Below are 17,774 nucleotides of genomic sequence, written 5' to 3'. Positions count from 1 at the left end.
GACTGCGTACAATAGAGCAAGTGCCCTGCTGCAGATGTGAACGATGCACGGGACACGCCTTTGCAGATAAGTCGGAGCAGAGGAGACTCCAGCGCCGGTGGTACCGGCCTTGACTCCAGAGAAGCCGAAAGCCAGGCGGTTCATCACAGCCGGTGAGTCAAGGGGAGAATCGGTAAGCACCGGGCTGTGTTGAGTGAGAATTGCAAAGTGACGCTAATGAACTTTAAAGAAACTGTTGAAAGTGTGAGGGGGAGACCATCTGCGGAGGGAAAGCGGCACCTCGTTGGTGCTAATTCACGAGACTCTGGTCGAGCCCCATATTGAAAAACTACAGAAACCAGAAGGCCGTAGAAAAGCTGTGAAAGGAATGCAAAGTGGTCATACGCGAGTGCCGAGCAAAAGCCTGAAAGCAAGGGAAGTGAATCCTGAATCCTTTTATACCAAAGTGAAAATTAAAAGTAAGGAGGGGTTAGCCCAGAAGAGGTGTACTCGGGGGCGAGATACTATCGCCCTGCTCGAGAGCCATAGTAAATCCGGTGAGGGAAGGCTAAGATTCGAGACGAGTCGGAGCCCTACAGAGCAGGATTCAAGGGTGAAAGAATCACCCCAAAGTGGAAAGTTGTGAAAAGGCAATGGTGTAAGAAGTTAACCAGGGTCCGAGCCCGGACATGGGAGATCCGGGGCAGTAGCAGTCCCCCGAGGGCTGGCGGTCGAAGGGTCCGAGCCCCAAAGAGGGAGACCCAAGGAGTTAAGCTATCACCCAAAGTTTACAAGAAATGAATAACGAAGGCCAAGAAATAATATTGAGCAAGGGTCAGCCCAGAAGAGGGGGACCCAGGGGTGAAACCATCACCCCATTTGAACTTTGAATTGACATCTAGAAGGGTTAGCCCAGAAGAGGGGGAACCAGGGGCGAATAGTAATCACCCTAACAAACTCATTTGTTGCTGGAACATTTGTTTTATTGGTGATCTGAATACCTCAGGCAAGACAACAGACTTTCCGAGGAAACAAGACTTTGCCATCGATGGTTCTGAGAACAACTATTGGAACTATCGTTTCGTGCTGAAGAAGCCAGAGACTGTGAGCCATTGGAACTGTTATCTCGTGCTGGGGAAGACCGAGACCGCACTGTGCTCCAAACTCCCACCTTACCCTATGTCCAAAACGTGGGGAAGGAAGACCCAGGCAGCCGCATCTTGACTTATTCTTTGAGAACACTTCTCTCTTTTCATAAGAAATATCCCACACCCCTTTTTGTATTAGTGTGAGGCTTGGCAATAGGTTTCTTGGTATAGTCGCTTTTTATTTTGACACAATGCCAGTAGGATTGGATTGTTGATGGTTGACACTTGTACCCATCTCAGATTTAGGTTAGGCATTTTTCCAACCCGCACACCATTTTCATTGTTCAATAAACACCCTTGATCTGTGATCACTTGTCCGTCTTACTTGTTGTCACCACCATTAATTCCTAATGCCTTTGGTTTCTGGTGGCACATTGGTCTAACGAGATGGTGACATTCAGCCACGGCCTCTTGATAAATGAGCATTTTCCATTATATTGATCTTTTGACATTCCCTTAGAAATGATGAGCTTTTCATAATGAGGGCTATTTACCAACATTCATTGTCTTGATTTATGGTGACAGATTGTGGAGCTCTGAAACACTGTCTTGCTGTATAAGTGCCTTATACATATCTGAATAAATGCAACACATTAATGCCAAAATAACCTCATTTTACAAATGATAAGAATGTTGCACAATTCAGATCATTTGACTTTCCTTAAGAAATGATGAGCTTTTCAAAGGTGATTTATTAACATTGTTTGGGTTGGATAATGGTGATGGGTTTAGTGTATTTATGTCACAATATTTGTTTTAAAAAATGTTTTTCTATTTCTCTTTTCTTTGATGGCAGCGATTCATGTATGCCATTATTTTTTTATGAGTCATTTGTTGTTATTCTTTGTAGTAACTCTCAGATGTTATTCACAACTGCCTTGTTACGCTAGTGAAGCAGTAAATTGTTAAGGAGTGTGCGCCAACACGTTGAAAATACAAACAGCTAAATTGTATCACATATCCCAACGATTCATGAAGGTTCAATTTGTACTATTGCTTTTTCCCAAAAATGAATATCTTGCTGTCATGTTTCATAGCTCTAAATATAAAAGAAATGAGAGTGGGGGTGTCCACTCATTTAAATTAGAAAACCTAAGAATAGCAATTCATCCCATGCAACGCCTTGTTCTAACCACTTTGCTATTTATTTCCACCCCCAGGAACTGGATCCAAAAGCGATGGCCGTGTCCTGGCCACCTGAATGACAGATCCCTGGGGACTAGCGGGTGAGAAACCTTCAGGGTTCTCACACCGTGTAGAGGTGGGAATAATAGCTGAGAGGCGCAGAGACAGTAGTAGTGGGGTTTAAGGGTTAGAGGCAGCAGAGAAGAGAGTGAGAACACGATAGTGTACGTTCACAGGGTGGAGGGGAGTAGTAGGAGGAGGGCCATCAGTGATCGGGAGAGGGAGGGGAGACTATGTGTGGTGCAGGAGAGTGTAGAAAGAGGAAGGGAGAGATCTACTAAGATCCAGGCAAAGGAGTAGCACATCCATAGGTTAGAGAGAGAGCTACATTGACCAGACCACCCCTTGAAGCTCATCTGGGAGTTGGTTTGTCCTTTAGGCGATCAATGACAACCGGCAGTGAAAACCCGTTTTACCTCACACTGTGGATTGAGGAAGAACACAGGCAAAGGGATATCCGGGTTGATAAGAAACAAAGACACCATCTTCAGTAGGAATATAGACAGTTTTCATAACAACCTTCTCTTTATGGAAGATGGTATATGTTTCTGAAGCTTCAAGAGCCTGTTTCTAATGTGCCATGCTGAAATAATTGCCAACCAGAACAAGGTTTTCCAAGTGTTTTCCAAGTGACAAATGTGATGCTTCTGCGAGATAACTGGATGTGGATCCCTAACTAGTAGATACATTCGCTAGAGGTCTTTGAAATGATGCTGAATTACCATATTGGATCTTGAAAATTATATTATTGAGGAATTTCCTAGAAGAATCAATCTGCATAGCCAAACTTGCTAAGTTGTACGTGAAAGAAAGTACCTGATCAAGGGAGCACTTGAACGGATTTATATACTGTTCGACAGCAACAGCTGGACGATCACTCGGGCAGCAAGCCAAGAGCCGAGTGATCGCCCTGCTGTTTGCTTCGTCAGGCAATGGATCTCCTGTGTGGTCCCTCCGACCTGCCAGGCCTTGAGGGGCCCTCAGTCAGTGGTCCCAGTTCAACAACTAGTTGCACCAGACCTCAATACATCTGGATATGATAGTTTATGATATGATAGTTTATTTATATAGCGCCTATACACAATGTGTTTCAAAGCGCTTCAAGGCAAGGGAGGGAACAAGGGAAAATACAATGACATTCTTACAGGCCATGAACAGTAAGGATGTGAAATTAACTAACGTACTCTGCATGACGACAAGAGCTAAAACATAGATGAGGAAGGGAGGGGGAGAGTGGGAAGGAAATGGAAACAGACAGGCGACTACCGTACTAGCCTGACAACATTTCTGGTAGAGCCGGACAAAAACAAAAGGTGAGGGAGAGGGGTGCAGAAAGGGAGGGGAGGAACAAAACAAGTGACTATCATACTAGGCTTGAAGACATTTCAGATCGTGCTGGAGGGGTGTGGGGAGGAAAAACCAATAAGGGGAGGGTGGACGAAACAGACAAGGTTGCTATCATATTAGGTCCAGGGACAATTCTGATAGAGTAAGTGCATAGAAGAAAGTAAGGGGAGGAGATAGGAAAAGGGAGAAGGGAAAGGAGGAGAGAACAGAGAGTAAGAAGTCAAAAAGAGTGGAGAAGCAAGAGTGGATAGCGAATACAATTGCAGAAGTCAGTAACACATAATGTTGCAAGCCAGGATACAAGATGAAGATGGGAACAGCATGATTCAGGACCACCATGAGTACAAGATGCAAAGGAAGTCCAGCATGAGAGTTGAGAAAGAGTGACGCACCGTGAATTAATGAAGTCCATAAAAGTCAAATCCAGCACTGGCCACAAGACGGTGATGGTGAAACCAGAATGTGTCAGCACAGACTCCTGCAGAAGTAGGCTGGAGGAGGTTGAGGGGGAGCAAGGTAGAAGAATCGAGAAAAACAGGCAACACCTGTGTGCGAGAAAGATGGGGGGCACAAGGGAACATCACAGGGGGAACAGAGGGGGTGAGAAACGGCAGACGACACTTAAAAGCAAAAGTGTGTAGAACCCAATGGTAGAGAGGTACGGACTGATTACTACAGTGCTTAAGCCAGTTTAAATTTCCTTTTTTGATTTGTGTATTGTCCCCCATTATTGCAACCAGTGTGGTCTAAAGTCTTGGCTTATTTTTTTGGTAAAGAACGAACTTTGAACCGCACTAGAACACTTAGTGTCTAGGAATGTCAGACATGTGACAATGGAATGAAGATGCCGAATGGGAAGGAAAAAGTTGAGGGACCTTGAATGGACAGTACAGAAATTGTTCTGGAAGTAACTATTACAGGGAAAGAGGACAAAATACAAGCAAGAAGAGGTGTGGCAGAATGGGGAAAGTTTAGGAGCTATTCGAGAGAACACTGGCAGGGGGGAACGCAGCAGAGAAGGATAGCTTGCACAAGGTACTACATTTACTCTAGCGATTTACCTTGATTATCTTGATCTTACTGTGGTACGCCTCCAATGTGTCATAAAAGGTACGGACTACCTTGCGGAACTCATCCGAAGCTTCGTCCACTATTGCAAGCTCCACCTTGTTTTCACTCATTTCTGAAACATCTAGTGGGGAAGAGAGGACAATCAGGGTAGTTCAGCAATGTGCATTCTCCAGTGTTTTGGGGCAATCAGAAAGTCCCAGTATGGGGAGGCCCCACCACCCTGAAAAAGGAACATTTTACTTACCTGGAACAATAGTTTTACAGCTTGATTGTGATGATGGGTTCACATGCAGCGTACACCCCTGCCATACAGAAGATGCGTTTGGAAATAGCCGCCTTTGTAGTAAAGCTTAACTTTCAGGAAAAAAACAGGAGTCTGAATGACTTTTTATGACCTCAACATGAAGCCTGTATTGGCCCACATATGAACGCACATTAAAATATTATGTGTGTCTACACTGTATGTGTCAATGCAAAAAAAGGTATTAAACAGTTATAACCCTAACCCTTTTTACTCAGGGATGCAGCCATGGTTATGTGGAAATCTTTTTTGCAAACAACGTTTTTTTTGCAGCATTAACCGGTTACAGATTCACATACTTTGCAGAGATTTTAAAGCAGTCTCTTTCCACATGAAGGGAACAAGTTGGTGAAGATGATGTGGTTGCAAACAGTGTCCAAGAACAGCTTGCTGAAAGCACGTCCCTTGTCTTGACTGAATGTCTACAGTTTCACACTTAATAAAAGGTATGTACTAAACTCCATGTAGCAAATCTGCAAAGTTCTAATGGGTTATGTCTCATTGTGGACTATTTTAGAAGTCTTTTTAGAAGTGTAAGGGTGCAGAAGTAGCAGTCGGACACAGGGGTGACATTTTCTGGGCAGATACTTTTATTAACACAAAAAGGTTGGAAAAAGGCCTCTCTATCCCTGAATACTATGAGGAGTTTTCCCTGCCTCAAAGTAAACTAATGAAAATGCCACTGTTGTGGCGAAAACCTACCTCTATCCCGAACACTTACAATCTAAGCTAACTGTGCAAGGGTATTCATTACTAAAAGAAACACTGTTCTTGGTGTTTTCAACAAACAGACGTTTTCTGATAGTAAAGTGTTGAAAAGAAATGTTCAAAATCACAAAGTTCCAAGACTGGGATGGCGCTCCTTTCTGCTAGACTTATTTTTCTATTAAGATACTGGATCACAGATAAAGTAAACAATCTTCTATGTGGGTGTGAATCCAGGCTCGCAAAGGTGGGTTGGTGTCTTCCATTGCCGAAGTTTGATTCAAAACAAATGTCTCTTACACAGCGTCCCGACCCTCTTGATTTAAGACCTTCGTTTCGGATAGGTCCCAGACTCGCACAGCAGCGTTACTCAACCTTGGTTCACTTTCCTGCCAAGTGAGGTACTGGTTTTGATTCACATATGGGTGGGGGTCCCAGACTCTCACAGTGGCCTTACTCCCCCTTGGTTCACACTTCTGCCGATGGGGTAACTGTTTAAGATGTTTCGGGTCCCGGACCTCCTTCCTACATTTCTTATATCACTTTTGCGCTTCCCCAGACCGCCAATAACTTCAGGTAAACTTGCATACCGGTTCACTTCTTCTTGATTCTGTGTTGCTCGATGAGGCTCTGGCAGCTTCCTGGAGAGCGGTGGGATCTGCAGTGCTTCATGCAGTGTCTCTTCTCCCAGTAAGGCGTCCTGCCCTATAAGTGGTTCACCGGTGCCCGGGTAGCCCCAATTAAGTACCGGCACCGACCCACTTGGACCTTGCAACTTGGACCTTTGTCGGGCTTTCCTCTTCCTCACTCAGTGGCTTCCCGGTTGGCTTCCTTCTGTCCGTCCAGTGCAGGCACCCTGCTGTGCCTCTTCAAACACCAGTTCTCTTAAGACTCATTCTCGGGAGGCTCGTCTCCCTTAAGCACGCATCTCAGCTGTTCAACAGCTGAATGCCTTTTGAACACCTGGTCAGCCAGCTGCCTCCATTGCGGCAATTGCCATCTCAAAATAAACTGGACCACTCACTTTGTTTCCGTGATGTGATCTTCAACCCAGTACTAGTTTCCCCCTCTGAAGCGAGATACTTGGATATTTCTGGTTTGCCAAGTCTATCAAGATGGTAAAGCTTACAACAAAGTATATTAGTTCTCCCTACAGAGGGGGTGTGGGAGGAAGGGTTGGGGTTATCAAGGTGGAGGAATACTTTGTTCCCTGAGAATGATCGTTCCCAATTCCATAGGGGGCTTCACTCCCCATATGATCCTCTCTCGGTGCACCACACCCCCACTCCACATGCCCCACTGCAGGGGGATTGTTGTACTATGGATGCACCATCCTGGCCCCATGGGAAAAGGTCTCCCCCTAGGGAAGAAGGGACAACATCCTCCAATTCGTCACATACTATTCCCCTTACACTCAAATTGTCCCTTTTAACGGTCCTGCAGGAGGTTTTGCAGTGGTATTTGGGTATTCTCTTGGTCTTTCCCAACTCCAGATAGGTATACATTCCACTGGTTCTATTGCCTCCCAGGAGTCTATAGGAGAATACTTTCTGAGGGGAGTAGGAGGAGGGGATTAAGATCTATATTGATTTCACTAAAATTGTGAAAAATCAGTTTCGATAATGACTTCTTCTGGTAGACCAGGTGCAATAGCTGAGTTTATGGGGACTTCCTTGTTCTGTATGTAAACTAAAATGGGAGTTTTGAAATACATTTCCTGGCCCCCATAAACACAGGTCCCTCTAATGGGTTATCCCCCCTTTATTCCTGTATTTTGAATTAGATTCAGTCGGATGGCTGTCTGTTAACTGCCTGAATCGGTTAATGCTGAAACAGGGCATCCATTTATTTTAACAAGTTCATGAGCCTTAAAGGGTTGAGAGGAACAGAAAAAATTGCTAATGGTATCAATTTCCTCATCTTCTTCACAAAAACTCGTAGTCCTCACCCATCCTGCAACCCACCTCCATGGGTTCTTCCTTTTGATTTCTTGCACACCTTCTGGCCAGATGTCCCTTTTCGCACACAGGAGAACAGGTAGAAGTTTTAACTACTCTGGATTCTTGAGGTCTCCGGCTTGCCTTATCTTTCTCTATTGGTGATTTTTGTTCTTCTTCCTTAGGTTCTCGAATTACTATTTTGTTTTGATTGACCTTCACCCAGATCTTCTTTCTATTGCGACTATTGGGTTCAGAAAACCTTCGGGATCCCACTCATATCTTTTTTGATCGTATTTTAAGGTCTGAGATGATCTTCCATCTCTCCAACTCCTGTAAGTATAGTGCCTCGATGAGATGACCGGGACGTTTTAGGTCTTGTAATTTCAAAGTTTTCTATTTCTCTGGGAAAGGAATTTTCCCAGGATGTTAGGGAATTCTTTTTTATACCCCCGCCCCCCCCCACCCGTTCCGAGATCTTGTCCTCGAAAATATAACTGGGGGTTTGGATATTTCTACCCAAGATTGCATCCTCGATCCCAGCCTCAAAGTCACAATCTAGCTCAGTGCTAAAGGGTTCCCCCATTCTCTCAGGTTTCATCAGGTCTATATTGGAATGATGACGGAGAGACAATCTCACAGATCTGTGATCACATCTTCGATGCTTATGCTATAATGAGAGCTCTGATGGGAAATCTTTTGTCACACTGATTTTCTGGTTGGTCTCCTCATTTGTGCTCTGGGTAAGATATTCTTCTCACTATGGATCTGCTTTAATGTTTCTTCCTGCAAATCATCCACCCTCTTGTCCTGCTAGACCTGCATGTTCCTTGCTCAGTTTCCTGCTCCCAGGAAACACATCGCCGAGCAAAGGCCAACATCCTGTCCCTGCCTGTCTGCCCATTTCAGCCGTCATCCTCGGAGGAGCTGGAGCGCCTTCCCCCACTGCCGGAGCAATGCCTCATCTCAAAAGGAGCAGTCGGGGTCCCCGTGAATTACAAGGTGAGCCTGTGGGCCTACCCGAGGGCTCCTACATTTATCGGAGCCCCCCATGGAAATAGCAGCCTTATTTCAGATTTACTCAGTCTGCATATTCTAAATGCAGCAGGAACCAGACATGCCCTTTTTAAGGATAATTGCAGCGAGTGTCCAGCCAGAGATCCTCGTGGCTGCCCGCCCTAAGATAGCCGGCCACTTCGCTTAAACTTTGTTTGTCTTTCACTGGCCTTCCTACACTGATGCCTGACATTTGCCACAGCTGACCATTTATCAGCCATCACGCACCGGTAGGCGTGAGCAGGCCTGCCTTTCGCTAAGGCCGCCGAGCGAAGGTCAACATCCTGTCCACGCCTGCCCATGCTGAATGCCTGAACCCCTGCATCTTGCCTCATCTCCCCGGATCGAATGATGCTGGAAGAATACGAAACTCAGGTACAGCTTTTTGTCCTGTTATCAGTAGACACTTGTTTACACTAGCCACAAACATTGCTGCTACTAAACAAGCTGCTGATCATCCCTGCACAAACGCTGCTTCTACAGTGCCACTTCAATAAGTACTCTCGGTTTTGCCGCGTCCGAACGCAGGCCCGGCAGGTCCTCGCGCCCCGGCAATCCAATCACCCTATCTCTTCCAAACTTTATCTAGGACTTTGACCAACATACCCTTCATTGCATTAAATTGTGGTGCTAAAAATTGCATGGCATACCGACATATTGTACTGTACTGCACTGCACTGTTTTGATGATTCTGATTGTCACTATACCACTGATCCAACATTAGTGAACCTATTTTAACTTACTGAGCATTACGACTACTGTAAATGTCACTATTACTAAATGGCCTGGGTATAGTGAATCTGCCTTCTGATGAACAAGTTACTTTCTTACCTGGTAACGTTCTTTCGATGGGATGGTCCGACGACATATTCCATATCTATGACAGGTAATCACCATAGCTGTGCTGCTTCGGAAACTTATTTCGGTGTCTGCGTCCTGCGTCGATGACGTCGATGCGCCGTCGTCGAGGACCTCCTCCGACGTCATCCGATGTGATAAGTAGGACGCACGACGCCCGTAGCCTTAGTTGTAGTTTTTTCCCCCAGAATGTGTGACATTACACAACTGCCAGTCAGACACAAAGCCTTGCGGAACGTAAGCTGCAATCGCAAAAGAAATTCTGCAGCGGGGAAGGCAGGGAGGGAGCGATATGGAATACGTCGTCGGACCATCCCATCGAAAGAACGTTACCAGGTAAGAAAGTAACTTCTTCGAGGGGATTGGGTCCTCCGACGTATTCCATATCTATGACAGACTCCCAAAGCAGTACCAGAGCAAGGAGGAGGGAAAGAATTTATAATCAAAATTTAGAATTGCCAATCAAATAGCATAGCAAAGGACCGCCTTGCCAAAGGCCAGATCCTGTCCTCGGATGGAATCGAGGGAATAGTGACGTACAAATGTACGTACAGAAGCCCAGGTGGCTGCATCACAGATGTTGCGAACAGAACACCCCTCTGCAGGGCAGTAGATGCAGCCATACCCCTGGTAGAATGGGCCCGCAAGCCAGCCGGCGGGTCCTTACCCGCCAAGCGGTAACACTCCGAGATGGCCAAAATAATCCAGCGAGACAAAGTCTGTTTCGTCACAGCCTGTCCCAAACGCTTTCCAGCGTAACCAATAAAGAGTTGATCGTCCACTCTGACCCGGGATCAAGCCTATGGAGCCTCTCCTCTTCCTTACCAGGATGCGGAGGAGGATAGAATGCCGGAAGAACAACCTTCTAGGCCAAATGAAATTCCGAAACCACCTTCGGAAGAAAAGAAGGACGAACTCTAAGGACAACCCTGTCCTTATGAAATACAGTGAAGGGTGGCTTAACTGAAAGTGCCTGTAACTCACTCACTCTGCAAGCGGAAGTAACCGCAACCAGAAACACAGTTTTCAGAGTTAACAGCCTCAAAGGGCAAGAATGCAAAGGCTCAAACGGAGCACCCATAAGAAACTGAAGAACAAGGTTCAAATCCCAACCGGGCACCAGGAAAGGTGACGGAGGGAACACATTAGTGAGCCCTTTCAGAAACTGTGAAATTAAAGGGATTTTAAAGTAGGAACACTCTTCAGACGAGCGCTTAAAGATGGACAGCGCCGCCAGGTAACCTTTAATGGTACCCACTTGCAAGCCCCTGTGGGCCAAAGAAAGTAAAAAGGACAGAACCATGGGGATGTCACATGCAAAAGGATCCACATTCTGAACTCTGCACCAGTCACAAAACTTACGCTAACGGCAACGGTACAGAGACTTTGTTGCTGGCCTTCGGGCCGAGAGCAACACCTCCATCACGTCTTCAGGGAGGTCCCAATCCTTATACCTCAACCTTTCAGAAGCCAAGCGTGAAGGTTGAGGGATCTGACCTCTGGATGGAGAACCTGACCGCCCTCCCGTGAGAGCAGATCGTCTCGGTAGGGAAGACGACGTGGAGGGCAGATGGACAAGTCGAGAAGGTCCGGGTACCACGTCGTCCGAGCCCACGCCGGAGCAATGAGGATCATCCGGGAACCGAACTTCCGTAACCTCCGCAGCACTTGCGGGTTGACGGGGACTGGAGGAAACGCGTACAGCAGCGGGAATGACCACTCCACCATGAACGCGTCTCCTAAGGCTCCTTTTGGAGGAAATTCCCGCAAGCAGAACCTCTCGCACTTCCGGTTGACACTGGAGACGAAGAGATCCACTTGAGGGGTCCCCCAAAGGGCGAAGATCTCCAGGAGAATCTCCTGAGCCAACTCCCACTCGTGAGAGATCGTGCTCTGCCTGCTCAGAGCGTCCGCCGTCACGTTTTTGTCTCCGGCCAGATGAACTGCCGAGATCGAAACTTCCTGCTGGATGGCCCTGAACTCGAGCTGCATCGCCTCCCTGCACAGAGGAAGTGACCCTGCCCCCCACTTTTTGTTGAGGTAGTGCATGGCCACTGTGTTGTCCGTCAGGATCAGGACATTCTTTCCTAGCACAGTCGGCAGAAAAGCCTTCAGGGCTAGCCTGACGGCCCTCAGCTCCAACAGATAGATATGGAGTCTGGACTCCGACGGAGACCAACGACCGCTGACTGTCAGCCCGTTGGCATGAGCTCCCCATCCCGTGAGGGATGCATCCGTCACGATCGTCACCTCCGGCCAGGGAAGCCAAAATTGAGCCCCCTTCATCAAGTTGCCTTCGACGGCCCACCACAGAAGGTCCCGGGCGACCGAGGGCGGCACCTGAACCGGGTCCGACATCCTGCCGGAGGACTGCGACCATTGCATCTTGAGTGCCCACTGCAAAGATCTCACCCGCAGGCGGGCCTCTGGCACCAGAAGAATGCAGGATGCCATGAGGCCGAGCAACCTCAAGAACTCGAACGCTGGGAGCGTCTGGGCATGCTGAAACTTGTGCACCATCTGCTGAATGTGAAGAGCCCTCACCTGGGGAGGAAAACGCTGCCCCAGGGAAGTGTCGAGCACTGCTCCGATGTACTGGAGCCGCTGTGTTGGCGTCAAATGGCACTTCTTTAAATTGAGGGAGAAGCCCAGCCTGTGAAGGGAGTGGCAGGTGACGGACAGATGATCCAGGACTTGCTCGGGAGAGCTCCCCCTGATCAACCAATCGTCCAGGTAGGGGTAGACGTGAATCCCCCCCTTGCCTGAGATGCGCTGCCACCACCACCATGAGCTTGGTGAAAACCCTCGGGGCGGAGGTCAATCCGAACGGCAGGACCCGAAACTGAAAGTGCGAGTCGCCAACCGCGAACCTCAGGTACTTCTTGTGCTTGGGATGGATAGGCACATGGAAGTAAGCATCCTTGAGGTCGAGAGACACCAACCAGTCCTGAAGCTGAAGGGCCTGGAGGACTTGAGAGAGAGTAACCATCTTGAACTTGTCCTTCCTGAGGGGTTTGTTCAAACCGCGCAAGTCCATGATGGGTCTCAATCCCCCGTCTTTCTTCGAAATCAAAAAATAAGGGGAATGCCATCCCTTGTTCCTCTCCGCTACAGGCACCAGTTCTATGGCGCCTTTCTCCAGCAGGGCTTTAATTTCCTGTGCAAGGAGCGGATCCGGACTCTGCAAAGAGAGGTTCCCCGGTGGATCGTCGCGAGGCCTGTGCCGAAAGGGAAGACAGTAGCCGTGGGTTATGATCTCCAGAACCCACACATCTGAAGTAATGGCACACCACTCTAGAAGATGCTGCGCCAGCCTTCCAACAACCGGTGAACCATGGGACATGGCCTCATGACTGAGTGGTAGCGGCTGCGGCGTTACCTGAGGGCAAAGAGGCAACTGCCCGAGCGGCCTTGGCACCACGGGTACCCTGTCGTCCACCTCTGTACCCCTGCTTTGGCCTCTTTGACTGCCAGCTCCTCTCGCTTTACTGAAGGACGAGTAATAGCGAAAGGAACCACCCCTCCATTGCTGTCCCCTAGGACGAAAAGGCGGAGGTTGGCGAACTGCAGCGCCCAACGATTTCGCTGCAGCTTTTGAGGTCTGCAACCTCTCAAGGCTCTCATCAGCCTTGCTGCCAAAAAGGTGTTCACCGTCAAAGGGCATGTTGAGGAGCCAGGACTGCACATCAGGAGCAAACCCCGACTTCCGCAACCACGCAAACCTGCGTATCACGGTGCTCGCCGCCATGGACCTGCTGACGCATTCAGCCATGTCCAAACCCGACTGAACAGACTCACACATGGCATCCTTACCATCCTGGACCATAGCAAGGAAACCATCCCGTTCGTCCCCTTCGGGAATATGTTCAGCCGCTACGCAACACAGTTCCACAGAGTGTGTGTGAAACGAGACAAGGCACAAATGGAGTTGGCCGCCTGAAGCGCCATACCACCAGAAGAAAACACTTTCTTCGCCCAGCCATCAAAACGTTTGTCGTCCCCATCAGGAGGGATGGTAGGGTACGACGCCTGCTTTGCCGGGGCCGTGGCCGCCTGTACCACCAAACTCTCCGGAGTGGGGTGCCTGGTCAAGAGCAGGGGTCGCTACTGGCTGGACGGTATTTTCGCAACAAGGACCTGCCCACCACCGGGAGACTCTCCGGAGCAGTCCAAGCCGCCGCCACCCTTCTCTGTAGAGCCATATAGAACGGCAGTACCGGGTCAGTTGGGGGACCAACATCAAGGATGTCCGTGAGATCATCCTGCACAAACTCCCCTGGGGGAGCAGACCATCCCATGTACTCGGAAACCCTAGCCATAAGGCGCCGGTACGAGGAATCGGCATGAGAGCCAGGCTCAGGCCTACAAAACTCCACATCCGGAGAGGTGTCCAGTCCACTGGCATCATGCAGTGACTGCCTCAAATTGTCAAACTGACTATGGCCCGAGATAATTTCATCTGGAACCTGACTAGGAACCAGGCCATCAGAATCCTCATCCACCTCCGAAATATATTCCAGGTGGCGAAAAGAAGGCACCCGAGAGTGCTTGCTCTTAACCAGAGCCTTCCTAGGGGGTTCCCCCGTGCCACGGGGTACCTCCGACACCCCGGCCTCGAAAGGCGTCGAGTGAATCGGCGCCGGTGTCGAGAGAACAGGGATCGGCGTCGAGTAAATCGGCATCGATGTCAGATGCAGCGCTGCCAGCATCGACGGCGTCGACACAGTCCTCGAAGCCAGAGCTCCGAGCGTGTCCTTCGACGACCTGAGCGTCGACGGCTTCGACGACTTCCTCGGAGCCTCGAGAAAGCCTGTTGTCGCCCTTGACGCCTCAGACGTCGATGTCTTCCTCGAAGACATCACAGGTGCACACAGTCTCGAACGCGTCGAGGACCGGGACCTGGAACGGGTACGTCGAGAACGAGTCCCTTTGTCCGAACGGGACCTCTCGCGTGACTCGTGCCGACCACTGTTGCGAGCGGTGTCTCTCGACCTCTCACGACCGACACCACTCCGGGGCGCGGACGGCTTAGTACCCTGCGACTCGAGAATCGCCAGCATTTTCTTCCCGAAGGAAGCCCATTCCTCCGGCGTCGCACGGCTGGTGGGGTAAGCGACGTGCCGGGCAGAGTCCTCCAAAGAGGACCTGGAAGACTACCGCTGTCGGCACTTCCGAGAATGCCTCGAAGAGGCCGAGGAGTGGCGAGACCGACCCCTAGAAGGAGACCCACGAGACTTCCGACGATGACGCGGAGAGTCTCCTCTCGAATCATCCGTCGAAAGCCCTGCAGACTTCTACTTCCGGGGCTTGGACACCCGACCTACCGACAATTTCTTCTTACGTTCACGTAAGGCTTTGGACGTGAGCGACTGGCAGTCGATACAGTCACCCGTGTCGTGGGCCTCCCCGAGGCACCAGAGGCAGGCGTCGTGCAAGTCCGTCACCGACATCTTGGACCCACATTCCCCACACTTCTTGAAGCCGGACGCGGGGTCGAAGACGAAGTAGAAGACATCTTCACACGAAGGATTTTCTCACAAAAACGAACAGGTTCGAAGAACCGAGAAGAACAGAACTCCAAAGAGTCGAGGCGTTAACCGAGATTCACGAAGCAACACGTTCGCGGAAAAAACGGAACTGAGGCTACGGGCGTCGTGCGTCCTACTTATCACATTGGATGACATCGGAGGAGGTCCTCGACGACGGCGCATCGACGCAGGACGCAGACGCCGAAAAAACCATTACCTGTCATAGATATGGAATACGTCGGAGGACCCAATCCCCTCGAAATTAACATTACTCGGTAGTGCACTCTCAACTCCACTGCATCACATGTGTAGCTAACCTAACCAGCCTATTTTGCAATTCTGCACTTTGGAACCTGCAACGTACGCATTATTTAACGTACCTACCAAGCACTGCTGAACTAGCCTACACTGTAGTAATGCTGAATAAGCCTACTTTGTTCTACTGATACAGCCCTCTCTATAAAGTTGAATTTAGACTATCTGCAATGGTGAACTAGTCTCATCTATAGTTCAGAAATAGACTACATGGTAAAGCGGTACTAGCTTATCTGTATTGGCGTACTAGTTTATACTGCTGCATTGAAGCAGCTTACTCCTGCTGCCTTTTGATGATTAAGTCTACCTTGCATTACTGTACCAGCTTATATTGCAATGATGCCCTAGCCCATTCTGCATTGATACTTAGCATATCCTGTAATATTGATACATACCCCTTTACTAGTAAATCATCCTTTACTAATATTGAACTAGCCGATTACCCCTGAACCAGCCTTATTGAACTAGCCTACCTTGCAGGTTGAATTAGCTTATTTCATAATGTGAAAATAGCCTACATGGACCAGCAATATAGCCCACCCTGACATAGTCAGTGATCCGGCCAGTGCCCAACTCCAGAACGCCTAGCTCATTACTATATTCTCAAATACCGCAGTCCACCCTGGCTGTTCTGCCACACTTCTGCTCCATACAGCTGCACAATATGCCCCTGTCGTATTTACTACAGCTCACACTGAGGCTAACCATACTATCTACCCTATTAGCCTGGGTACCCACATATATCAATACACCTTTACACCAGCCTCACACCGAGTCACCCTGCCCTACCTACCCATACAATGCTTTACCCACTCAATAGCTCCAATGGTAATTGGCGTTAACATCAGCCTCTTCCTTCCCATAGCCTCACCTTAGGAAGTTACCCCATCAGTAATACACTGCCCAGCACTACACACCCCTCCTCCAACCCTTACCTAAACTCACCTGCCTTATGGTTAGAACACTTTGCCATGAAACCCACACCCAATCAACCATGCGCGCTACACCTTAGAAACACTAGATCGGGCTCTAGAATCCACCGTGTTGTAAATCACATCCAGATCTATGGTAACGCTAACAAATCGCCACTGCCTAGTCTGAGACACTATGCCCACCACCTCCTTAAGTCCTCGGAAGGAGCTAGAAACATCCACTTGTGACATCCAAATCACCACACCCAAAGATAGTACACCCAGAGCCGCCCTGGTCAATGCTAGGTCGCTCCCTGCACACGCATTGGACATTGCTCACCTCATCACCACTCAGGATCTTGACTTCCTCGCCATTACCGAGACATGGCTTCACGCAGCATCTGGACCATTACTCTCCCTAGCCATACCTTCAGGTTACTCTATCTCTAGATGCGACCGCAACACCTTTCAATCGAGAGGTGGCGGCGTTGCCTTTATCTATAAAAACTCCCTGGGCCTCAGAACAATTCCGAACCAACAGATTCCTTCAGCTGAGCTTCTCTCAGTCAAACTCCCATTTCACCTAACCAAACTGCCACCATATATTTGATCTACAGACCTACAGGCTCTACTACCACTTCCCATGATGACATTACATCCTTATTAGTGGATAAATCTAAAACTAAATCACAAATCATGCTACTAGGGGACTTTAATCTGGGCTTCCAAGACCCCAACAACCCCATGGTTGCTGACATTACCAACTCGCTAACAGACTTAGGTTTTACCCATCACATACTAGAACCCACCCACACCAAGGGGAGGACACTTAACTGGTTAGTTTACTCTAATTGAAATATCAGCCTTCAGTCTAACTCACCTTGTGTATGGTCAGACCACCATATTATTACCTTTAATATAAAGGCCAACGAATATCACAAACCTACCACCGCCCCTACCTTGCATACTAGAAACAAATGGGACATCACATGCGATAAACTACTGCCACTCATCATTCCTACCCTTAAAGCATCTGTAGCTTGTTCGGACCCCACAGTACTAATCAACACATACAACCCGGTCATACTCACAGCACTGAACTCCATTTCCCCAATGAAACTCAGGAAATCAAAACCACGTGCACATCTCAACCCTTGGTTTACTCCACACGAGAGTGCTACGTAAAGAAAAACGCTCTGCAGAATCCCATTGGAAAGGTCACCCTTCTGATGCCCATAAGGATAGCCTCAGCATAGCATTCCTCAACTACAAAGAGGCCATCATCCAAGCCAAAAAAGACTCTTATAAGCAGTGTATTACGCAAGCGGATTCTAACACCAAAGAATTGTTCACAATTCTGAAAGAACTCAAAACCTCAGCAGCCCTACCTGATTCTTGCACCAAAGACAGCACTTGGTGCTCGAACATTCAAA

General features: G+C 48.6%; 1 protein-coding gene across 3 annotated transcripts in view; it reads right to left on the bottom strand.

Annotated features, from left to right (window-relative positions):
* Positions 1-17,774, bottom strand: part of PARP10 (poly(ADP-ribose) polymerase family member 10) — a 453,575-nt gene that overhangs the window by 75,141 nt on the left and 360,660 nt on the right. For all 3 annotated transcript variants that reach the window (XM_069621970.1, XM_069621969.1, XM_069621968.1), the window contains exon 9: positions 4,721-4,851. In XM_069621970.1, the coding sequence (XP_069478071.1) occupies positions 4,721-4,851 (131 nt within the window). The remainder of the gene's footprint in view (positions 1-4,720; positions 4,852-17,774) is intronic.

The sequence above is a fragment of the Ambystoma mexicanum genome, chromosome 5q (assembly GCF_040938575.1).
Source record: "Ambystoma mexicanum isolate Mex_15411 chromosome 5q, UKY_AmexF1_1, whole genome shotgun sequence".
NCBI classification, from domain to species: Eukaryota; Metazoa; Chordata; class Amphibia; order Caudata; family Ambystomatidae; genus Ambystoma; species Ambystoma mexicanum.
The sequence above is the reverse complement of the archived record's forward strand: the minus strand, read 5'-3'. Positions and strand labels throughout refer to the sequence as shown.